General features: G+C 52.4%; 1 protein-coding gene across 1 annotated transcript in view; it reads right to left on the reverse strand.

Annotated features, from left to right (window-relative positions):
* The window catches only part of PDPK1 (3-phosphoinositide dependent protein kinase 1), a 64,483-nt gene continuing 39,242 nt past the window's right edge, over positions 1 to 25,241 (reverse strand). Inside the window, exons 5-12 of the mRNA XM_039246648.1 lie at positions 24,609 to 24,753; positions 23,773 to 23,870; positions 12,784 to 12,859; positions 9,157 to 9,225; positions 8,852 to 8,948; positions 7,709 to 7,882; positions 3,746 to 3,963; positions 1 to 1,601 (exon numbers count right to left, since the gene is read on the reverse strand). Coding sequence (XP_039102579.1) covers positions 1,583 to 1,601; positions 3,746 to 3,963; positions 7,709 to 7,882; positions 8,852 to 8,948; positions 9,157 to 9,225; positions 12,784 to 12,859; positions 23,773 to 23,870; positions 24,609 to 24,753 — 896 coding nt within the window. The 3' untranslated portion in view covers positions 1 to 1,582. The remainder of the gene's footprint in view (positions 1,602 to 3,745; positions 3,964 to 7,708; positions 7,883 to 8,851; positions 8,949 to 9,156; positions 9,226 to 12,783; positions 12,860 to 23,772; positions 23,871 to 24,608; positions 24,754 to 25,241) is intronic.

Genomic DNA, 25,241 nt, shown 5'->3' on the forward strand with positions numbered 1-25,241 from the left:
TTTAAGGGTAATTTTTTTCCAAAGCGAAGATAGTTAACGTGAAGCAGGAGCCTTCTGCACATTTAGCAAATCTCCTTAGCGTATGGCTTCACGTGGAGAGTGGGGGTGGGGGGTGGGGGGGCTCCTGCTGCCTCTGCCTGCGCACGGTGTCCCGGCTGTCCCGGCTGAAGCCACTCAACCAGGGTGGCTCCTTCAAGGTCCTTGCCACATGGAAGCTGCGTCCCCAACAATGGGCGTTTCACACTCTGCGGCATCGGAACTCAGCAGTGTCCCTGGCACTCTGGACGGCTCTGCAGCCCTTCTGTGATTTTACAGCATCACACAGCACTCGCCTGAAAAGTGGTGGCTTGCTGGGTTACGCAGACTCCACAGTGCTGACAAATCCAACATATGACCATCACTCCCTATTCTCCTCAAAAAAAGTCTTTAAGTACTGGGAAGATGTCAAGCTCACAGTGACGGAGTGTTTCCCAAATCTCTAACTTTGATTTTATCACTGGTAAGAAACACTGGCAGCTGTCTGTCTTTAAAGGACAGGCTCATTCTGCTCATTTCCCAGAAAAATGGGCCAAACGGCCGAATTCGAATAACCATCGTCTGCCAGTAAAACTCTGTAGTGACACGGTCTTCATGGCACGAGCAGCAGATCCCACCCCCAGTGCCAGCCATCACGTGCGGGCTCAGCTCGAGGCGGCTCCCAGCTGAGTTGGCGGCAGAGGTCCTTCCTGCACACTTCCCACTCCGTTATTCACACTACTGACAAATCAGGAGTTTTAACACGACTACTTGTAAGTGAGGCAGGTTTCTTCCCTCCCCGCGACGCGTGGCTGTGGAGATCAATGAGAAGCTGAAGGATGATGAGGCTGCTCAGCTCAGCGGATACCTTGTGGGACTTCCAGAAAGATGGGAAGGACTAGGCCTTCCGGCTCCCAAGCTGGAGAGACTCAGTGCCTCAGTGTGATTAACCACGAGCGTCTGGTTTTCATCCATGTGCACGGATCACAGTTTGCTTGTCTCTTCCTAAATATGCGAATCTGGGCTCACAGGCTCAAAGCCAGTGCCTGGCTTAACGCTTGCAATTCGAGCAGTATCTGGGGAGTCATCCACGTGTAAAGCAAAAACACAACTCGGCGGGAGGGATGCCAACTCACTCCTTGTGTCTGCAGCCATCTCCTTAACCCCGTGAGCTACCGCGCCACGGCCTGGGGCAGCACCGAGCGTCTTCATCCCACTGTCACCCAGTAGCATCCACAGCCCAAGGCTCCTTGGTCTCCCAGCTTTTGTGTGCATTTCTCCAGCCTGGACAATGTGACTTCTCTGTAATGTGATACTGCCTGGCTCTGAAAAAGCTCCTCGTGTCATGTACAATTACAACATGGAATTCCTTTAGCGTTCAAACTCTGAATGACGGGCCTCTGATGCTGCAGCCTCACTGGCACCGTGATGGGATGCCAAACGTTCTGTTCAGAGACACCCAGTGGAAGGCAGATCCCTGTGAGTACGCTGCAGCTCCTGCAGTCCCGCCCAGGTCTGCGGGTGGACCGCTCCCTCTCTGACAGGCAGGACCTCCTCTTCAGCCCCTTCAGACGTCGGGGGGGCTGCTATGGAGCAAGAAAGCACATCATCCCCTTTCTGAGTCAATGATTCCTACTTAAAGGTGGAACATAGGTGATACAAGTCCTTTTATTTTAGACTCTATCATTAAAATCTAAAATAATAGTTTCAGGGGTGGCTGGGTGGCTCTGTCAGTTAAGCATCTGACTTCGGTTCAGGTCATGATCTTATGGTTTGTGGATTCGAGGCCTGTGTTGGGCTCTGTGCTGACAGCTCAGAGCCTGGAGCCTGCTTCAGACTCTGTCTCCCTCTCTGTCCCTCCCCTGCTCATGCTCTCTCTCTCTCGAAAGTAAAATCAACACTAAAAAAATTTTTTAGGTATGGAAAAAAATAGTCTCAGATAAAATTTAGAAATTTTTCTGAAATTTTTAAATTTTATCGCAAAAAAAGTCAGCAAAGTGTACTCAGATGCTGTTGGGTGTCTGTGTAGGCACAAGGAAAACTTCAGGATTTTAAACCAAGGATTTACTCGGCACTGACTTACAGTAATTACAGCAGGTGTAACTGAAGACAGCCACTAAGAGCCCAGTAGAAATACTGAGAACTAAGTCTCTAAAACTGCACATATTTATACTGTAAACCTACTTCAGAAAATACAAAAAGAAGCACACAACCGAGAAACCACAGCACCATACAGCATGGGGCCTCTGAAGATGGGCCCAGCCCACTGACAGAGAACGAGGGGAGAAAGCCAACACCACTCAGTACCATCACACCATTACCGGTAAGCCCTGCACGCCGTACACGGAGAGCCACCGTTATGAAGAACAAAGTGTTTGACAGGTTGTGCACTGGTCAAATAAAAGATGCCTCAAACCTCCTGGCGATCACCAGATTCCAAATAGGGCCGAACCCAGAAAAAAGGGAAGAGAAGCCAGAACAAAGAGAGGCAAGGCAAGAGGCTTCGGTTGGGCCCAGAACCCAGGCTGAGGGGCCTCAGGCAGCACCATAGGCAAAGATACACAGCTTTCTGGGGAGCCCCCATCCCCGGCCTGCAACAGAGCAAGCCCTTCTCAGGGGCCCCGGCATGCAGGGGCCCCGGAAGCTCCCATGCAGCTCAGCCCACAGGCCTGCCGAGTGCGCAGGTTATTCCAGTTGGCCAACATCGATTGTCACTTATTCTAGAAACAATGATTTCTAATGGTACAAAACCCTGGCTTCATCACACGCTTCTCTCTGGGCCCTGCCTTCTCCTCACTCCCCCACACTCTCGCCCAGCCCAGCCCCCTGACCACCCACCTTCCTGCTCTGTCCCATTCCTACCCCACACATCTCCTCACCCCATCCCCAAACCGGACGCCCCTCTGCCCAAGTGAAAGGTGAAACCATAAACACACGTCAAGAAAATGTCAAGGTAGAGACACTTTTCTCAACATGACTAAGGTGGAAACCAAAATGAAAACAGACACATTTGACTTTGTAACTTCTATGCAAAAATACAATCTAACTGAAAAGATAAACCGAAGAAAAATGTGTGCAAAACATACAACAAAAAAATTCTTTCAAAAAGATGGAAAACGTACAAGAAGAAAAATAGTCAAAGGACACAAAATACCTCAAAAAATAAATACATGTGGCCAACGAACACAGAAGGTGACTGCATCATAAGAATACAAGTGCAAGTTCCCACGGGCCCACTTTCAGAGCATCAAAGCGCTTAAGGCGAGGCCGGGGAGCTGGGAAGTGGGGGTTCTGGGCACTGAGGACACAGGTGTGTGCACGCGCTCACCCGCCTACCACCCGAAGGCTCCGCCTAAAAGAAATACCCAGGCACATGGGAAAACCTAGCCACGAATGATATCTGCAACAGCTAAAATTCTGAAATGTCCCACACACCTCAGCAGGGGGCGGTGGTCATCTAGTCAGCTGTGAACCCACATCATCGCTTCACGGACACCGGCAGGCCTAGTCCGCTCAACCCCAAGGGCTGCAGCCCTGAGGGCCTGGAACCCGCTCATCTCCGGGGCCCGACACCTCCAAACTCCCATTTCAAGCTGGACCCATTGAGGGCCCTCCTTTGCAGAGCATGCAAGGCAGTGAGGCAGGGGTGAGGCAGCACAAGGCCTCGGCAGGCAGTGGAGACGAAGGCCGGGCGCCCCGCGCCAGTCGGCTTACGCCTGTGGGCTCTTACCAAGGATTGCCACTGGCCTGCTTCTCCAGCAGCAGCCTCTTCTCGTCTTGGGAAAACTGGAGGTCCAGCTCAAAAGAATTCGTGTCCAGGTCGTGGATGTACTGCTCGATGTTGCTACCCGCCATTGGCGGCGGGCCTGCGTCCGAGGCGGGCAGGCAGTGTGATGACGAGGACGTGGACACTTGCATGCAGCCAAACTGGCTCAGGAGGTTGTCGTACTGCAGAGAGAGGAGGGGAGAGTGACAGCCGGGCACTGAGTCGTCCTGCGCTGGCTGGTCAGCCACAGAACCGGGCGGGGCTGGAGGCTGTCGGGTCCCCCTCCCGACGGGCTAACCTAACCCTCCAGTCTTCGAACCTAGGATGGGGAGACCCAAGGCCTAGGACCTGCTGACCTCTGCAAGCCCCGTGCTGCTCTGACCAGAGGAGGGAGGAGGGGGGACGGGTGGCCTCCCGGGGCAGATGCCCCCTCCTGTGAGCTCGGGAGCCCTCCTCCTCTGGCCCAGTGGTTCTACATTGCTGAATCTGTGGTTGTCCCTATATATTCCAACTTGACGCTGTTCAACTTTTTAAAAAATTCTTTTTTTTTTTTTTAATTTTTATTTATTTCTAGGAGAGAGAGAGAGAGAGACAGCGTGAGCAGGGGAGGGTCAGAGAGAGAGGGAGATACAGACTCTGAAATAGGCTCAAGGCTCAGAGCTGGCAGTCAGCACAGAGCCTGATGCGGGGCTCGAACCCACGAACCGCGAGATCATGACCTAAGCGAAAGTCGGACGCCCAACCGACTAAGCCACCCAGGCGCCCCAAAAAATTCCTTTTAATTGCAGCAAAGTTTCATTAAGCTTGATACAAAGCTGCCTGAAGCTGTTTGCTATCCTGGACAAAGACACAAACCCGCGAGATGCAAAAATGGATTTACTCACAAATGTGCCGACCAGGCAGAGCCTGCACACTCGCACGCCACTGGGGCCAGTGACAGGGCCAGAGGGCCCCCAGCAAAGACCTGGGAGGAGTGGTCACGTGGGCAGCCGCCTCCCCACAGCCGCAGGCCCCAGGCCTGAACCCCGCCACAGCCAAGTACAAGGCGAACAAATCCACTGGCAATGGCTGAGAGTCGGCATGTCTTTCCAAGTCTCCTGCGCCTCCAGAAAGGACCCGGCTGCCCCTCACAGAGCTGGGCCCCAGAGGCGGGCGCCCTCCTGCAGTCCCTGCACCCCTGCTGCCCAAAGCAGCCTTGTCCCTAGGGCTTGCACAGCACAAACAGCAGGCTCGGCCCCACCGTGCTGGCTCCTGGCTGGGATGGATGCTGGGACACCTCTGCAGCCCTTCATCTATTCTAGCACATTCCCTGTTTCTGCTGGGAGGAACTCCCCAGGTCAAGACCGCCTCTGCTTAACATTCTAAAATTTAGAGAGGCTTCCGTGAGCCCACCTCCAGGTGTCTCAGGGGGCTGCAAAGCCAGTGAGAAGGCTGCCTCCACCATCTCCATTTTTGAAACGGGAAAACTGAGGCTCGACCTGCCCCAAGGCCACAGCCTGCTAGCCAGCACCGAATCAGAACAGGTCCTCTATGTTCTTCCAAAGCAGCAGCCACCCCAACTTGTCATGGAGCTGTAGGCTTCCCACCACCACCGCCGGCTGGGCGATTCCTGTTTTAGGGGCTGTACTGCACTGCTCCCTGTGGAAAGCTCCAGATACCGTATCTCAACTCTCTGCTCTTCTCTCCTCAGCAGCACCTAGGACGACTCGCAGCACAAAACACAGGCCCAGAAAGAATGTGTGCACCAAGGGGTGCACTGGGCTGTGCACAGTAAGGAAATGGCCCTGGCTGGTCCAACCTGGAGCACTTCTGAGGGCACCTCAACCAGGGTCTAACCGCCAGCGCTACCATCAGCCACCCCAGGGGTTAGGGACACGCAAGAGAACCAAGTGCCTGCTGCTTCCTTCCCTGAGCCAAGACCATTCCCAGCTCCTCGCCCCCAGAGGGAAGCCCCCTTTCTGCCGAAATGGACCCCAGACTCTCTCAGTGCCCCTCGAGTGAAAACCTGCCCAAGAGACCATGAACGCCCACAGAAAGGGAAGGCCCCCTCCTATATCTGATACCTTTCCAGGCTTAAGTCTTTTTCTAGCTCACTTAACTGTCCAAATGGAAAGTCTAGTAGAGCAAGCGCTGCCTGACTCCCAAGACAGCTTTTAAAGTGGAGGATGGGCCATCTAACAAAAGGTAAGCCCTTAACAAATGGAGCTGGTTTTAAGACGGTAACACTTGAGTACAAGAAGCCAGGGCTCTCCACAGTGACTCACAGCTCATAGTGACTGTGATGCAGCAGCAGAGGGCATGCACAGGGCACTCCAGGGGGCACACACACAGCGCAATAAAGCGGAGCTCCTGGGGCACGGAGGTCTGAGACAGTCACCGCACGTACAGCTGCTTCAGAGCTGGCTGGTAGAGCCCGCTGCTTTCCCAGGACACCCCTGCCAAAGGCACTGGAGACCCCAACCCACCCTGAGTGGCCATGGCTCGGGCAAGATGTCAGGCCAAGGGACAGAGTCCTGGGGCCAAGTCCCCTGCGGTCTGCACACATGGAGGCTGCTGACAGCTGAGGCCACCGCAGTGGGGGAGGCAGGTCCGGCTTCCCACATCTGGCCCCTTCAAGTCTGAGCACAAAGGATGTTTTAGAACAGCAAAAGGGTGATGTGTTATTTACAACAGTAAGCAGGAGACAGAAGAAATTTGGTCTCTGAGAGATGATACAAGTAGTACTTTTAACTAAGCCCTGGGTGACTTCTAGATAAAATCTAGAATTCCCCAATCAAATAAGGTGGAATTCGGTATATGATCACTGGTTAGGATAAGCCACGACAGGGGCATCTGGGTGGCTCAGCTGGTTGGGCAACCAACTTCAGCTCAGGTCGTGATCTCACTGTTCATGGGTTCAAGCCCCAAGTTGGGCTCTGTGCTGACAGCTCAGAGCCTGGAGCCTGCTTTGGATTCTGTGTTTCCCTCTCTCTCTGCCCCTTCCCTGCTCACACTCTGTCTCTCTCAAAAATAAACATTAAGAAAAAATTTTTTTAATAAAAAAAAAAAGGATAAGCCACAACCACAGAAGTTAAAACAAGAGAATGGATGATTGGTGAGAGCAGAAACACGTGAAATCCTATTTAAATCCGGGGATCACAGTAAAGGGTGAGGAGGGAGCATACGACAGGTGTGAGCTGGTCACCCAAGGTGCGAGACAAGGGCCCTGTGGCTCACTGCACCCCTCTGCCCACTTCCGTGTTTCACACTCTCCAGAAGAAAAGCTCAAAGAACAAAGTACACTTAAGACCCTGCTTCTACCGGCACTAAAGCCAACGGTGACCAATGTCCATCCTGAATGCCCTGTCCCCAAAAAGCTCAAAAGAGGACCATCCTGGGCTTCTCTTGGAAAGATAAGCATTCTAGAACGTCTATAGACACATGAGTACAACGACGCCAGCCAAAAGAAGACGGAAGCCCACCTGGAAGCCCACCCGGAAGCCCAAGGGGATGGTGTGGAGGAACTGCTCCTGCTGACTCCTGACCCTCTGCTCCTGCCCCGTGCTCTGGTGTGACTCATCTGGGCAAAAAGTAACTACAGGACGTAAGAAAAGGAGACCGCCCTCATCCCCCGGCAGGCGTGCGGGCGGGAGCCTCCTCTGCCCCAGGCCCCAGGCGCATTCAACCACCAACAGGTCAAGACGCTGGCTTCCCCTCCAGTCGTGCACCCCATGGGCTGGGCTCCCAGGGCCCAGGCCCAGACTCCCGTGCTCACAGAACCACGCACACAGCACAGCAGGCGCCTCTCCCCTCTGCTGGGCTGTTCCTGACACTCACACCTGCCACATCAGACACAGGCGCACGCACACCCCACAGACGCACACGCAGACACGTATACACCGCCCCGCCCCCACACCCCCAGACACTGCATTCGGGCCGCTGGCTTACATTCCCGTAGCAGTCCTCGTCGTCTTCTGACATGGCCGGCAGGTAAGCAGTGAGCTTCGGAGGCGTCTGGTGCTGCAGGTTCTCCCACGAGATGGACTCAAAGAACGGGTGAGCTTGCAGAGGCCCATAGCCTCCCATTTCCTCACAGCCTAATCGCTTCGTGGCATCTAAAACCTGAAACGGAAGTCAAAACAAGTCAGTGTCTGGAACGAAAAGTAATTCTGACAAAAAAAGTTCTTTCTTCATACTCTTCCTAATTCCGGTCTCTGGTTGCAGAATGGCCCTGCGGCCCACCCCACCCCCACCCCACAGTGCGCGGGGGGATGGTCGCGTCAGCCTCTGGGCTGCTGCTCCTCCCTCAAACCTATATCCTTCCCCTTGCACAGGTGAAAGTAAATCAGAATTTAATGAATAACAACAAGTATTCTTTTAAAACACACAACTAAAAAATCCCACGGGGGAGAAACGAACATACTGGCTTCAGTGACAAAGACACCAAGAATCCGCCTGGACGGTGAGCTCTCGCAGACCAGAAGCAAAGTGCTGTGCTCTCCCGCCCACGCTTCATCTCCATGGGCTCCAGAGCCATCACCTCCCAGATCCAGCCTCGCACTCCCGCACCCCAGAGCTACACGCTCCCGCTGACGGCACGGGCACCGGAGGGGCAGGCCCAGACAGGGCCCGCCCTGCTCCCCAAGGCCAAGGAATGGTGAGGAAAGGTCTAGCACCCACGCACACCAGGGCAGGGACCCTGCGGGCTCTAGAAATGACACACACATACCCTTCCCGGGTAGCTCTGCTTACCTCTGCTATAGTACCTGAGGTGACCTTTATAACCTTCAGGTAGCAAATGCTAAAGGTGACATCTATAGATATCACTAAGATTCACAGCCATCTGCCACTGGAACACACCTAGCTGCTCATATGTGGATGAGCAAATGCAAAATGATACAATGATTTCCTATCTTATTAAGGAAATTAAAAAGGGCTCACAGAGAGGAGACAGAGAATACAAATCTATCTACAATCATTATCAGTCCCAAGCCATCCTTTTAACACAGAAGCTCCTGTGACCACAAGTTCAGAAGGTCTCAGCATGTGGCTATCAGATCATCTTCCCAGAGGAAAATTCAAAATATTTACCAAAAGTTTTTCCACAAGGTCTCTTGCTTTAGGGAAGAATTTTTCGGGAAAGTCATATTCCAGCTTAATGATCTTCTGAAATATAAGATATTCATTTCTGTAAAACAAGAAAAGCCATCACTTTGGACAGAGCACACAAACCTCCCCTTTCCCGGGACAGCAGTCGCCCTCTCTCACTGCAGACACAGCGGTCACTGAAGAACCACGTGGAAGTCCCCTCTACCCTGGCCCAGCCCTGGGGGCCACCCCCTCCCACCTCGCTGTCAGCTGCCGCAATGGGCTCAGGGGGCAGTGAGTGGACATACCCCGCGCGAAAAGGCGGCAGTCCTGCCACGAGCTGATATATGATGCATCCAAGCGCCCAAAGGTCCGAACTTCAAGGGCGGGGGGAAAACACAGAAGAATGACATTTGTAAAATTTCAGTGAGGAGCACAGTTCACGTCTGCCCTGTCGGCTCAAACCACCCCATTTCAGTCTCTGATCTACTTCTCCCCTTCAAAAACAGGTCAGCGTGAGGGCGGGAACCTGCTCGGAACCCTTGTTGGGGGGCTTCCCTGGGGACCCGGGCACAGAGGATCTCACACGGCGGGCACTGCTGGGCCAGGCTGTGCAGCCATGCCCACAGACCCGCCATGCCTGGTGAGGGCTACTGCTTCCTCACAGGGCCACCGGGGTCCCAAGAGGGAGCAGAGGTCATTCCTGACCACAGGAAACACAAACACTGAGGAAAAAGTACCTTCTCCCAGTGCAGGGGCAGGGAAGGTGGCTTGTCCCGGTCACCACAGGTTGGTACAACTAGGAATAAACTCAGATTATCTTGTAACTCACTCAGAGTTTACCTCCAGAACACAGACTCAAGCTCACGTGTGCCAAGGAGCCAAATCAGACAGTCCACAAGATGTGCACAAAGCAACCTTAACTCTTTCCTTTCCTGAGCTGGCTGTGAAGAGGGCTACCCCTCTTTCATAAACACTCGGACTACACACTAGAAAAGAGACAGTTCTGGGGCACCTGGGTGGCTCAGCGGGTTAAGCATCCAACTTCAGCTCAGGTCATGATCTCATGGCTTGGGAGTTCAAGCCCCGCATCAGGCTCTGTGCTGACAGCTCAGAGCCCGGAGCCTGCTTCTAATTGTGTCTCCATTTCTCTGCCCCTCCCCACTCATGCTCTGTCCCTCCCCCCCGCCCTCAAAATAAGTAAACATTAAAAACATTTTTTAGTAAATAAAAACATCAATAAAAAGGAACAGTTCTAAAATTCTCCTAAGTTGTTTCCAGACCAGGTGGCAGGAACCCTGAAGGAGGTGCTCTCCTCACCTATGATGCCACTGCCCCGTCTCTGTTTACTCTCTCCCCTCAGTGTCTGAGATCTATTGTAAGTTTTACATTCTATTCGCAGCTAAACCCTACAGAAGCATACACATGCAATCTATCCACACCGCCAGTTGCCTCCCCCTCCAGCCCTAGACCTATGGGGGTTCATGGGTTGCTGGATACAGCCAGCTTCTGGGGAGGCCATAGCCTGGCATTCCCGAAGACGAGACTGTAGAGTGCGGGTGAAGGGCATTCGACACGGGTTAAAAAATACAAGAGATCAGAAATCTGAGGCACAGCATATGGATGGAGCGTAGGGCATTTATAAAATGAATCTACATTCTACCCAATAACTAGCTTTTTACACTGGTTTTTCTCTACTGTTTAGTCTAGGTAAGATGGGGACCCACACAAAACAAACACAACAGAAAAGCATCGGCTCAGTGGGGCGGCAACGGCCAGAGACCAGGTGCAGGTTGCGGGCCGGCCGGCATCTCCACAAAGCAGGGCTCCCCTGGGCTGCTCTCACCTCTGTGAGTCATCTCTGTGCTCATCACCAGCAGCTCTTACCATTTAAAGTGATTTTTTAATAGAATAGAGACTAAAGGGGGAAGCCAGTGTAACATTTCTGGAAAGCAGTATGCACCAAGGATCTTAAAATACCAAGTTAGACCAAGTCATTCCACTTCCTGAAATCCACACAGAGGAACCTGGGCACCCCAAGCGCCACCCAGCAGACAAGGGGCAGGAGCACCCTTCCTCCCAGGACACAGGACATGCGGGCACCCAGCAGACAGGCCAGGTTGTGCCAAATAAATGTAAAGCACCTCAGAGTCCAACAACAGAGGAAGAGCTTGATGAACTGTGGTAGACCCACAGGCCGGAAGCGCGTGGCTATTAGATGTCTGCAGACGATTTCAGGGGTGTGGGGAGAGGTCTGCTCCATGATCATAAGGAGCAGGGCTCAAACCTGGTTACTGAGCAGAACTCCAGCTGAACAGAAGGCACGTGAACACACAGAAGACACACAGAAACAACGAATTGGAAGGACGCGCCAGACCAGGTCTGGTGTCTGTAAGCAGGATGCAGACTATGAGTGTTCCCATTCTTGTATTCTCCACGTTTTCTAAGAGCTCTTTACCATACAAAGGTGTCACTTTTAGAATGAGAAAACTATTAACTATTTATGAATAAATATCATACAACTTAAACATTTAAAAGCATAAAAAGATGCTCAATGATGTCTCCCTCATAGCGCTGTCCCCACTGCTGGGACACCCACTGAAGACAGTTTAAATGACGGACAAGCAAATGTGGGCAGTGTCCTTCCAGTTTGCACACAGAAGGCGGCCTCTCTGTCTCCCGGTAGAGCCCGGAGACTTTGCCCCGTCAGCACTCAAGGGCTGCTTCATCCTAAATGCCCCAAATCAAGGACAAGCTTGTCCTCAGGCAGCAGTGACCCAGGCTTTGAGATTCTGGCCACCGGCACCCACCACCCAGAGGAGGGCTTCTCAGCCTCGGCTCAGGGGACACCAGGGGCCGACTCACTCTTGCCGTGCAGCCGTCTCTGCACTGCACGATGCTGGGCAGCATCTCCGGACTCCACCCACAGGACACCACTAGCACTCCCTCCCCGCCCCTGCCAGGCTGTGACAGTGAACTGTCCAGACACAGACAAATACACTCTAGGGGGCAAAGCTGCCCCAACTGAGAGGCCCTGCCCTACATGGGGTAAAAGCTCAGAATCTGTTGACTAAGTAAGAAAAACAAAAACAAAAACAGAGGACCTGAAGACTAAGACGCCCATCAGGCAGCAGGTGAGACCAGGGGCTTCACCCCCTCCAGTTCTTAAAAAGTGGTCACGCTCAGGAACACAGAGCTCCCCACCCCCCAGGTGGCAGCACCCGTCTCTCTAGCTAAGGGACCCCTCGTGGCCAGTACGGGACACTGACAGTGTGGCTGTAGCAACAATCCAGGGAGAAGCTGCAGCCACCCAACTTGCCATCTGGAAGCACTCTCCAAACTGAGACCTCGGACTCCAATGCTGCCCCAGGTGCCCCAAGACAGCCCCCGGGCTACTCCCTGCTCCTGGCCAATGGCACGTTGTCCCCCATGGCACCTCCGGTCCTTGTAAGCACAGCCTCATCCGTGCACCTCTGATACTCATACCTCAGGCCCCAGCCCAGGCCCGACGCAGTTCGGAGCATTGGGGAGGGACAGTGGGCGCTGGCTGCACCCCCACCAGGAAACCGGCTCCATCCCCTCCCACACACGCCTCCTCTGGGCCTCTTCGTTCAGTCGGTGTCCACAGAGCACCGACCGTGGGCAGTACTAAGGACCCCAAGGCACAGGGACACAGCTAGGACTACGGACCTCCTGGGCCCACCTTCCCCCACTGGATAGTTGCTCCTAAAGGAACAAGATCAAACACCAACGCACAAAGCAACAATGATCCTGGGAAGAATAATGGATAACAATAAAGTAGCACACAGGTTATCGAAGATACTGATAAAGACCATAAAAGGCCCTCTCTTAACTATTAACTTTATATGAAAAAATGTACGTAATAGCCACCGTGGAGAAAAGAGAATGTTCTGGATCAGATGAAAGCGGGTTACCTTTTACAGGCCGATTTCTCTGTGAGCAGCTCTGGAGACACATACTGGGCTGTTCCTACAAACGAGTTGGCCCTGGCTGATGAGAGGAGGGAAAAGGGAGAAAGGTCACGCTGAGACACAAAGCATTTGTCATCGACACTGCACCCTGGATGTTCATCCATCATGACATCATGGTTCATGTGAGCATAAGTGGGGCTCTGTCCCGGCCCTGGTCCCCTGGAGTCCGACTATACACTCCCAAAACCCTAACTTGTCCAGGGCCCTCCCCTCAAACCCCCTTCTTGGACTCTCTGGTCCTGGTCCAAGGCTGGTTCAAAGGTCACTTGCTCTGTGACAGCAGTCCTGGCCGCCAGGGCTGCCCTGCCAGACCACTCTGCCGCACGTTCTCCGGGCATGTCTCAGCGACACGCTAGAGGTGTTCTCACACAGACTTGTCAGCTCACATCACGGAGAGAGAGGGCTTGTGCCTGTTTGGTCCACGAATGATACCTCAAACAGCCCCAGGCACACAGCTGGCACAGATAGGACACATACACGTGGGAAAGGACTGGTCCCCTGAAGGCCACACACCTCCTTAACCAACAGCTCAAGGAGGCTAGGGACTACAGGTGGAGTAAGACCGAGGGAAGCTTCTCGACACCCCGCTGCTTCTAGCACCGCCTCTAGGACTGTGCGACACAAGGGTCACCACGCTCACACCACAGACTCATAGGGTCAGTGGCAGCAGGACCCTCTAGACCCGCTCACTACCAGAGGATTCCCTCAAAGACCCCAGGGGCACAGCAGCAATTGGGCGGCCCTGACCAAGCAGCACTGCAGACACAAGCCCGCCTGTGCTGTCACACTGTTCCGGGGGCGCCCCCACGGGCGCAACACTGGAGATCGCACGACCACTCTGCCTTTTCCTGTGACCATCAGACACAGGATCGGGATTCCTGTGTGAGATGCCCCCATCTGAGAGCAAAACAGCTCCCTCAGGAGCACGTGAAATGCTGCTTCCCCTCTGACGGTTGCCTGGAGACGCTCCACCTCACCTGCCGTGACCTGCCTTGCCACCACCTCCCGGGTTGGCCCCGCGCCCACAGCGCTCCGCACCCAGCACTGGACGGCTGCCGGCAAGGCTTGTGGGCCTGCTGGGACAGGCCCCGGGATGAGGCCACCTTTCCCAGCAGCACATTCCAGCATGGCCCCGTCTCCTAGCCCGGCACCCCAAAGCAGACGCGACACAAAACACCATGGCTCAACAACATTTTATTCTGGACAAACTAGGGGTGCCTGGGTGGCTCAGTTGGTTAAGCGTCCGACTTCGGCTCAGGTCATGATCTCACGATTCATGGGTTCGAGCCCCGCGTCGGGCTCTGTGCTGACAGCTCAGAGCCTGGAGCCTGTTTCAGATTCTGTGTCTCCCTCCCTCTCTGGCCCTCCCTCACATGTGGTCTGTCTTTCTCTGTCTCAAAATTAAATGAAACCAAAAAAAAAAAAGGAAAAACAGCCAGCCGTGTGACCTAGCCTGACCCCTCCAGGGATCAAGCAGTTCTTTTTCTCAGTATCTTTAATAATCAACGCCAGAAAGTATTTGTCCCTAAGGACACATTTTCCCAGCCCAAGAGGTAAAACCTCACACCAACACACTTGCCATTGGACGGTCTCTGGCCCTCCAGGCCCCTTCTGAAACCAGTGACGCACAGAGCGGTGACCGCCCGTGCAGAGTCCTGCTGGGTGAGCTTAGTGATAAGTGTCCCAACCGCTCTACTCAGGGTTCTTACCTGGGACATGTGGGCCACCTGGGGATGTCTGGACACATTTCTGGCAGGCACCACGGGGAGGGGGAGGGGGATGGGAATGGGGGCTGGTTACAGTCACCTAGTGGCCAGATGCCAGGGGTGTAGCTAACACCCACAGGGCACCAAAGAGCGGGACTCCTCCAGCCCCAAACGAGCCGAGGTCCTGATTGGCCTCTGTACAGCCTCACTGGGGCTGTACTCTACTACCCTCCAAAAACATAGCCCAAGATAGAGCCAGAGCAGCCAGCTAGGTTCTGGAACATTCTGGAGGAGGGGGAGCTAGGGAAGGGAGAACAGCTGAAAGTGCCTTCATCTTTCCTTCTCAAAATTGCCTGCTCTGCTCTATGTTCCGTCCAGGGGAAGCAGCCTTCTCCTTCTGCACTGATCGGAGGCTATGTACTGGGCACCTCAGATCGGTCCTGACACAGAAGTGACTGGGGGTTACAGCTACCTGGGATGAAATGCAACACATCTATGTTTGGCTGTCTACAAAATTCTTGATGGTATATGGCTATAAATTAACACAACACCTGAGTCAAGATGCAAAAGGAAACCCGGGCCCCTGGCCACACCAACGCAGCATATGGCAGTCTGGGCTGAGAGGCCCGCCAGTCATCATATCCCGCTCACCGTCCCTGGGGCTGCCTAGAGCTGGAGAGGCTCGCCACGGGGGACTTCCTGACTGCTGGTCCCAAGGCCTCCACGGGCAGACGCCTAGGAGGAAGACACAGACACAGCCAATGTGCCGGCTCTTCCCCACTGACCCTCAGACATGGCCTCCGTGCTCCGGTGTACTACAGCCCTGCAGCCAGCAGCAGCCCCAGAAGGAGGCAAGGAGACTGCGCCGGCCCACCTGCGGCTGGTACCCCCTCCCACAGAAGTGGCTCCCGGGGGCCTTGAGCCCTCCCACCTGCCCCACCCCCAGCGGGGGCCGAGGGGCTCACAGTCCTGCTGTGGGGATCCAGCCCTGTTGCCTCCTCTGCCCTGCTCTCTGTAACTGGTCCCCTCATTACGTTGTTTTCCTGTAAAGACTCTGGCCACATTTGCATTCTGCCAGGACCCCGAGCAATACTGCCAAGAAAACACTGAGGTGATTCATATGAGGGGAAAAAAAGAAACCGAGAGCCAAAACCAAAGGAAACCATTCAATGATGCAATGAATCAAAGCAATGCAACTGAACACACAACAGCCTATCAGATCAGCAAAGATAAAAAAGGAAATACACAGCGCTGGCGAGGATCTGAGGAGACAGACACACAACATGCTACTGGTAGGGAGATGGAAGAATGTCATTTTCAGAGGAGCAATTTTCCAAAAAGCATCAAAATCCAGAGAGCACAGGCTTTGCTCTGAGTCAGCAATCCCACTCCTGGCCCCCGATCCTGCAGGACGGACCCCGCAGTGACAGCGGGACGACGTGGACGCAGCAGTCCCGGGAGCCACCCCCCCCCCCCCGGTACCTCACCGCCTCTTCTGTGCGTCCCTCCTCCACACTGCTCGTGTGCTGCTTTTGTCATTTGTTTTTTTTTTTTTAATCCTGTTATTAAAAAGTTCTGGAAATGTGTTTTCATATGGAAAGATATCTCTTATGCATAATTAAATAAATTAAATCTGGCCATCAAAACAGTATATAGAGGGGCACCTGCGTGGCTCAGGGTTTTTTTTTTACTTTTTTAATGTTTTATTTATTTCTGAGAGAGAGACAGACAGACAGTATGAGCAGGGGTGGGTCAGAGAGACAGGGAGACACAGAATCTGAAACAGGCTCCAGGCTCTGAGCTGGCTGTCAGCACAGAGCCCAATGTGGGGCTGGAGCCCACGAACCATGAGACCATGACCTGAGCCGAAGTCGGATGCTTAACCGACTGAGCCACACCCAGGCGCCCCACATGTGTTTAAGCATCCATCAGGCTCTTGATTTTGGCTCAGGTAATGACCTTAACAGTTTGTGAGTTCGAGCCCCGAACGTTTATAGAGACTTTTGTGCCTCTAAATAGTTACATCATGCACAAAGGTATACACCATCCCCACCCCCACCCGTGGCCAAGCTTCGAACTGTGAATCATGATGTCATTAGGGTTGTGTTGTTGTTTTACAATCTCTGGGCGTGGGTCTGCTGGTCTCCCATGACAACTCCTGCTTCCTGTTACCAGGAGCTTGTGTCCATCTTCTTGAAGGTGTGGGGAGGTGTGAAATCGTCCCCTTGGAAAGGAGCTCTCCTTTAGTCAGGAGATGAAGGCGGTCTCTCGCGTAAGGAAAAGAATAGGACTGCCTTCAGAATAATGTTCGGAAGGCATAAAATAGGACTATAAATGATCAAAGTGTCAAAATACCGGGATGGTGACAGCGTGCTACCGCAGTGCCTGGCCCTCTCAGTGCGGCAGGTAACAGGGCCCACTGGGTCTGGCAGTGCAGGAGTTACAAAGCAGTGAGGAGCACACACAACAGATCAAGACTCTGTGACAACCGTAAGGGAACATGGAAACACCCGTGATTGCTCCCCATGACAGGGGACATCTGATGCCTACCTTCATAATTAAGGCAAATGTTCAATTTCACGGAAAGGTAGGTGAAAATAAGCCACTTTCTCCTCTCCAGCCTCATGGAGAGCCGACTTCTATGTGTGACACCAGGGTAAGAGCCCCCGAGAGAGCACGAGAAATGCAGAGATCACCATTACCTCCCCCACAGCCTGAGATTAACCGAAGGTCAAACTGCCCCACCTATTGGGACACCAGGCCCAGACACCCACCGTTGGTCAAAATGCTGCCTATTCCACACCACTAACCCACCAGAAGTAGGCCACGGGATCGGGGTAAAGAAAAGGGTCTTGGGCTGGGCTCTTGTCTCCACCCTGAAAGTGATTCAAGGACAATGACCAGCTTCCTGGGCCATGAAACACTCTGGCCACCACCTCGGACTCAGCTTGTGAGGAAGGACAGGCACCAGGAGTGCTCCTGAGGTCAGAGGACACCCAGCCTGTCTTCAAAGCCAAGAGTACAGACTGCTAGTATCCTCCTCCTAAGCTCCCACGTGAAGCAAGCAAACACAGTCCCCCTAACAGGCTGATCTCTTGGGCAAAAGATGAGCAAAGTAAATACAGCGACACATAAACAGGAATATGGACCATGACTGAGCGCTACTTATCCCGGAAATGCAAGGGTATTTCAACATATAAATCACTCAGGGGTGCCTGGGGGGCTCAGTCGGTTGAGTATCCGCTTCGTCTCAGGTCACGATCTCGTGTTTCACGAGTTTGAGCCCCACGTCGCGCTCTGTGCTGACTGCCAGCTCAGAGCCTGGAGCCTGCTTCAGATTCTGTGTCTCCCTCTCTCTCTGCCCCTCCCCTGCTCACACTTTGTCTCTCTCTCTCTCTTTCTCGAAAATAAATAAAAACACTAAAAAAAAAAAAAATCACCCAGTATACTACATATCATTAGAATAAAGAACAAAATCCACACGGTATCTCAGTAGATTCAGAAAAAGCACCTAATAAAAATTCAATACTCCTTCATGACAAAAATATGTCACAAAGTAAGAAGAGAAAGGAACCTCCTCAATCCGGTCAAGGTGTCAGTCACCAGCCTTGATGGTGAAAGACCAAAACTTTTCCCAGAAGATCAGAAACAAGACAAGGACGGTCACTTCCGTTCGACACCGCCCTGCAGGCTCCGCCAGGGCCGTCAGGCCGCAAGAGGTAAGAGGCATCCGGAGTGAAAAGGAAGAAGAAAAAACATCTCAAATCACAGACGACTTGATCTTATATGTAAAAAGTTCTGATAACTCACTACAAAACAATTATAAAAACCAAACAAATCCAGCCAGGTTGCAGGACACAAGGTCAAGGCCCCAAACCCAAATGTATTTCTATACACTTGCAACAAACAATCTGAAAGTGAACTTCAGAAAACAATTCCACTTAGGGGCGCCTGGGTGGCTCAGTCAGTTGAGTGTCCAACTTCGGCTCAGGTCATGGTCTCGTGCTTCATGGGTTCAAGCCCCACACTGGGCTCTGTGCTGACAGCTCAGAGCCTGGAGCCTGCTGCAGATTCTGTGTCTCCCTCTCTCTCTGACCCTCCCCTGCTCAGCATATGCTGTCTCTTTCTCTCTCAGAAATAAATAATTTAAAAAATTTGAAAAAAATTCCACTTAAAATAGGCTCAAAAATAAAATACTTAGAAATAAACTTACTAAAAAAAAGTGCAAAGCTGACTCTTGAATGCTGAGAAACAAACTGAGGACTGATGGGTGAGGGGGGGAGGGGGGAGATGGGCATGGAGGAGAGCACTTGCGGGGATGAGCACTGGGTGTTATATAGAAACCAATTTGACAATAAACTATTTGTAAAAATAAATAAAAAATAAATAATTTATAACCAAAAAAAAAGTGCAAAGCTTATACACTGAAAACTATGACAGACTTCTGAAAGAAATCACAAGACCTAAAAGAAAGACACCCCCCCAACGCCAACCCCCACCCTGACCCCAGCCGGCATTCACTCAGCACAATGCTTCATACTCCATGGATGCTCCAGTGGGGACCAGAGCTCCATTCCCCTCCAAGATGGAATACTGCTTGCCCATGCGCATGCCAAGCTCGCGGACACGTGCGCTGTCTCCCCGGTCTGGCTCCTGTAAAAGCAGCTGCTATGAGCACTCCTGGACAGCAGCTTCTGCGGCCATGTCCCCAGGGCGCTCGCAAGGACACACCTGCCAGCACAAGTGCTCAGTGAGAAGGGACGGCATCTGACCTTCTGAGGGGCTGCCAGCCTGTTTCCCAAAGTGACGGCACCGCTTGACATTCTCACAGCACAGCACCGGGTGCCCATTCCTCCACACCCTGGCTAACGCTCATTATCACTGTCCATCCCCCCCCCCCTTTTTTTTTAATGTTTACCTTTGAGAGAGCGGCCACGTGAGCGGTGGGGGAAGGGATCCAAAACGGGCTCTACGCTGACTAAAAGGAGCCCGTGTGGGGCTCACTCGAACTCATGACCCACGAGATCACGCGCTGAGCCGCGCGCGCGCCATCTTTGCCTGTCTTTTTGATCACAGCCATCCTAGAAGATGTGGTATCTCAATGTGGTTTTGATCTGTGTTTCCCTAATGACGCTTAGCATCTTTTCATGTGTTTATATCGGCCATTTGCTTTGTATTCTTTGGGGAAATGTCTATCCAGACCCTTTGCCCACTTCTAAATTTTCAATTTATTTTATTTCTTTTTCTTTTTTAAAGTTTATTTATTTTGAGAGAGAGAGAGGGAGAAAAAGAGAGCGCTCGTGAGAGCGCACGGGCAGAGAAAGGGGGAGAGAGAGAATCCCAAGCAGGCTCCACTCTGTCAGCACAGGGCCCAACACCAGGCTCAAACTCACGAAACTGTGAGACTACAACCGAAGCTGAAACCGAGTCAGACGCTCAAGAAACTGAGTCACCCAGGCACCCCCATTTCATTTTATCTCTTGAGTTAGGAGTTCTTCAGACATTCTGGGCATAAGCCCATTACCGAACACATGTTTTGAAAAAGGTTTTCCTGCTTCACTTTCTGAATGGTATTACAGCACAAGCTGCCCGGCTGGATGCGGGCTATTGTCCGTGCGTTGCCCATGCTCTGGGTGCCGGATCTAAGAATGCACTCCCTGCCAACCCGCGGTCACGGAGACTTATGCTGTGCTTCCTCTCAGAGCTTCTACATTCTACACTCACATCTCTGTGCTCTCCAAGTTAACTTCGGAGTTAACTTTTGTGTATGGTGAGACGTAGGGGTACATTATGTTAGGGGGGGTGCCCGGGTGGCTCAGTCGTTAAGCGTCTGACTTCACCTCGGGTCATGATTCACACTTCGTGGATTCGAGCCCCACACTGGACTCTATGCTGACAGCTCAGAGCCTGGAGCCTGCTTCGGATTTTATGTCTCCTTCTCTTTCTGCCCCTCCCGTGCTTGTGTTCTCTGTCTCTCATAAATGAACACTAAGAAGTTTTAAAACAAAACTCAAAAACTCCATGTATCGTAGCTATGACTAAACAAATACCAATATTGAGAAAACCAGAGCAAACCATTTCTTGATGTTAAGAGTTATATCTGCTGATAAAAGTGTGGGGACTTGACTTTCCCTTCTATCGTGTGAACTCTGCTTTTGTGGTTGGCGGGGCTGTCCTGCTTGTGCTGGGGACGGCGGGGGGGCGCAAGGCAGAGGCACTGGGACAGGTTCTAGAGTCCACAGCACAGCGGGTGGGGACTCGATGCTGCTCTGAGGGTCTAGACAATGGCCATCCACAGAAGGTACGGCTGGAGGGAGAGACAGAAGTGACTTCGGCTCTGTGGCCTCCCCCATCCATCCCCTCCCTGGTCATCTCTCACTGCACACCTGCCCGCCCTCCCCTCCTGTTTGGTGAGTGGAACCTCCATACCTGGCCACATACCAGAAAGGCCTACACGGCTCAGGACACGAGTTTTTAGACACAAACCCCAAGTCTGAACCTCTGCGGCATCCCAAGGTCCCCAAGCCTCTTACAGAGACAACAAAGGCCAGGGGCACAGTCCCAGGCAAGGGGCTCACCCTGCACAATTAAGCAAATACTCCTAGCCCCCGCCGGGTATGTCTGTGGGAGCCTGGTTAGAATTCCTAAGTCCCCTGTGCCAAAGTCCTCATCGATCCCACATGCCCTCAACAGCTGCCCCACTGTTTACTTGGTACCCTACCCTGCAGTCACAAGGCCAGTAGGATCCCACAGGAAGCAGTAAGGGAGAGACACAGGGACAACCCCCGGGACAGAGATCCGTGAAGAGACAACCTGCCTCTTGCTAAGAGGGTAAAACGTGCTCAAAGGACAGTTACGGACCCGGGCCATGTTCCCACCAACACTTGCCCTCTGGAAGCTTAAGATGTTTTAGGGAAACCATCTCTGCACAAAAGTTAAAAAAAAAAAAAAAAAAAGCTAGTGCAAGAATAAATTCTAAGAGTCTAAACTACTTGAAACAGAAAGTGAGAGCAAGTCACTACAACGTCATTCACATAGTTACATGCCTTCCCTCTTCGTCTAAGAAGGGGGAAAAGCCAACTCATCTGTAAGTACAAGCAACTGTCCCCTGGTTTACAACATAAGGACTTTTACACTTCTCCCCGAAAGGAAGAGATGCAGGCTTATTTCACCAATGCACTTAAATTCTTCTCTTTTTTAAAACGGCTGCAAGGCACCAGGACTAGCTTGGGCCAAACATAAGGTTCCGAGGCAAACAGACACAGAGGAAAAACGGAAAGCGCAGGCCCCGAGGTGGCTGGCTCCCGAGTCTGATAGGGGGCCCTATGGTGGACGGTGACTTGTCTCATGGGAAGTGACACATGACACAACAAGAAAGTCTGGGGCCATGGCAGTTCCTGTTTGGTCCTTATCTGTCACGGGCCATGCCTACGGTTATGGGTCATTCCGCATCCACAGAACATGACTGCCAGCCCACACAGTGTTCCTGTGCAGCAGCAGCAGCGCGTCAGGTAGGTCAAGTTTCAGGGCATCTCACCAGCGCCCAGGGGACATCCCCAAGGCGGGAAGGAGGGGAAGGGAACTGCGAAAAGAAGGCGAGTGGCACCAGGACTAAAATTTGTTGAGAAGTAAGAATCTCTTTCTTGCAAGTTTTGTTTCAGCCCCTAAGGGGTGGTGCTTTAGGATTCTCAGAGAAGGTCCGAGAGCCGAGATGCAGTCTTGGTGATTCAATGAGCACCTGCACAAATCTCAAGGCACTAACTTACAGAAAAACACTGCGTTTGCAAACATGGGGCTGCACAAACTCCTAGAAAGGAAACAGAAGGCACCCTGCGGAACAGAACCCACTGAGGCCCAGGCAGGCACAGGCAGGAGGAGGGGACCCCAAGCACCAGCCCAGCAGCTGCCCTACGTATGCTCACTGAGTGGGCCTCAGTCCAACCTGAGGCAGAGCAGGCCAGCCTGGCTGAGCTGCAGGGCTCCTCGGACAGCCCGGCTGCTGGCGCTGTGGCCTGGAGCTCCCGGCTCCTACAGGGGGCAGCGCGGGGAGGTGGAGGCTTCCATCTGAATCTCCCTTCTGCCAATGACTCAAGGACTCACACCCACCCCAGCCACTCCCCAGCCTCTCCATCACTCACGGCTCCCCGCAGGGCCTGGCAGATGTGAGCACACTGCCCCAGCCTCTCGGGCCAGGGTGGCTCTGTCGGTCATACCTGTCCTGACTCAAGGTTCATTTTCTTTTTTTTTTTTTTTTTAATGCTTTATTTCTGAGAGAGAGAGAGAGACAGCATGAGCGGGGAGGGTCAGAGAGAGAGGGAGATACAGAATCTGAAACCGGCTCCAGGTTCTGAGCTGGCAGTCAGCACAGAGCCCGACGTGGGGCTCGAACTCACGAACTGTGAGATCATGACCTGAGCTGAAGTCGGACGCTCAATCGACTGAGCCACCCAGGCGCCCCTCAAGGTTCATTTTCAAGGTCCTTGACTGATTTCAAGGTCCATGCTGGCTAGCTCAGACTCCCAAGCCCACTTTACTGTCAGCAACTCCTCCTCAGGTGACGGAACGGTCAAAATACATAAACCAGCCCCAGGAACCACCCTAGAGAAAGAGTGACTGGGACGGCCTGCAATTATAAACGTGCACTTGACTAGCAGCTTAAAACTCAGTCCCTACTCATTCTGTGATCTTGTAGAACCTCCACCATCCGGGTGCCTGGGCCACCATAGGCAGCTACACAGAGGAGACGGGGACAGGCAGCTGGCAGGCACTGGGACAGAGACTGCGCTCTCGCAGTTACAATCTAAAGCGCCAGTGGAAGACCTGGGAGCTGATCCCACCAACTCCACACGCCTGCACAGAAGACCAGGAGCAAAGGAAGCACCTGGCATCTTCTAGGACTAGGAAGTGCCAGAGGGGGCACTCACAGAGACCTGGGACGATGACATGCAGAGTGGCTGGCGACCCAGCGCCCCCTACTCAAGGCCAGGCAGACCAACCATAGGCCTAGAAACCTAGCACACCTCCTCCCACACCCCAGCCCTCCGGCGAGAGCCACCATGAGAGGCAGAGCCTTCCCGAGTGAAGCTTCAGCGTGTACCTTACAACAGCACCGGTGTTACAAACCGTCATTAACAACGAAGACAGCGCAATCCACCACATTTCTCAGAAGCTGTGTTTCACCGTGCGCGCAGAGTGGGGACCTGCTGGAAACAGAGCGCTCACACACCTTGCTTACTCTCCGGAGATAATACTTTCGCTGTCCCAAAATCTGTGATCTGGATATGCATGTCTTCATTTAGCAAAATGTTTTCCGGTTTCAGATCCCTGTGAAGGCAGAGTTTTTACATCTGAGGTGAAATGGTTAAATAGGCACATTATTACACGCTTCACGTTTGGCTGAAAACAAAATGGACTGATTAATACTTATAATCTTTACGGACTAACAACCAAGAGTGCAAGCCTTTCAAAAAGTTCACAGTGAACAAATATCAACTGCACTTAAGGAGTACATTCATATTATATCACTTCATAAGCACACCTATCATTTTCAATAAACTTTTTATTAAAGTGTAATCCCTTGTTTTTAGCCAACACAAGAAGAGCTTTGAAACCTACTGTGGTCATCATTTCACGACATTCTTAGTCAAACAGCCTGCTGTGCACCACTGACTTATACAGTGATGATATTGTTATTTGTCAATGAACAGAAAAAATGGTTAAAGTGATAAATTTTGTTAGGTGTCTTTTACCACAATAAAAAACAATCAGTAACAATAATAAAAAGAGCTCATACGAACACTTTTAATTTGACAATATCAGAAAGCCATGGAAAGTAAGGCCAGAAATAAGTACACACAAAAGCTACCAGGTGGGGAATAAAAGCACCCAGTAAGGATGGCTGGGAAGGCCACCCACCCGGCAAGGACGACCTCAGACCAACATCACTGGTGAGTCTCGTCAATTCCTCAGCTCTCACAAGGAGGTCCCCCACCCCTCTGGAAAATAAAGCAGAGCTGTCCCTGGGGTGTGGGGAGCAAAGCCCATAGGCCCCTGGCATGGTACCTGTGAATGATGCCCTTGCCATGCAAGTACTCCAGAGCCGACACCATCTCGGCCGTGTAAAAGCGGGTGCATGTCTCATCGAATGAGCCAATTTTGCGAATGTATTTAAGTAGTTCTCCATTTTTGGCATAACTAAGACCAAAGTCTAAATATCACAAGGTTAAGGAAGAGTGCAAAAATAATTTTTTAAAACTAACCTGACAGCCCAATAGAAATTTCTTAAGTTTTTATTTATTTATTTATTTACGTTTTTTTATTTATTTCTAGGAGAGAGAGACAGCGCGAGCAGGGGAGGGTCAGAGAGAGAGGGAGACACAGAATCCGAAGCAGGCTCCAGGCTCTGAGCTAGCTGTCAGCACAGAGCCCGACGCGGGGCTCGAACCCACGAACCGTGAGACCATGACCTAAGGGAAAGTCGGACGCTTAACCGACTAAGCAAGCCACCCAGGCGCCCCAAGTTTTATTTACTTAACTGGGGGACAGAGGAGGGGCAAAGAGAGAGAGAGTGAGAGAGACAGACAGAGAACCCCCAGCAGGCTCCACATTCAGCATGGAGCCTGACTCAGGCTCGATCTCAGGACTGCGAGACTGCAGCCTGAGCCGAAATCAAGAGTTGGACGCTTTACTGACCAA

The sequence above is a fragment of the Hyaena hyaena genome, unplaced genomic scaffold, assembly GCF_003009895.1.
Source record: "Hyaena hyaena isolate Hyena2069 unplaced genomic scaffold, ASM300989v1 scaffold_285, whole genome shotgun sequence".
NCBI classification, from domain to species: Eukaryota; Metazoa; Chordata; class Mammalia; order Carnivora; family Hyaenidae; genus Hyaena; species Hyaena hyaena.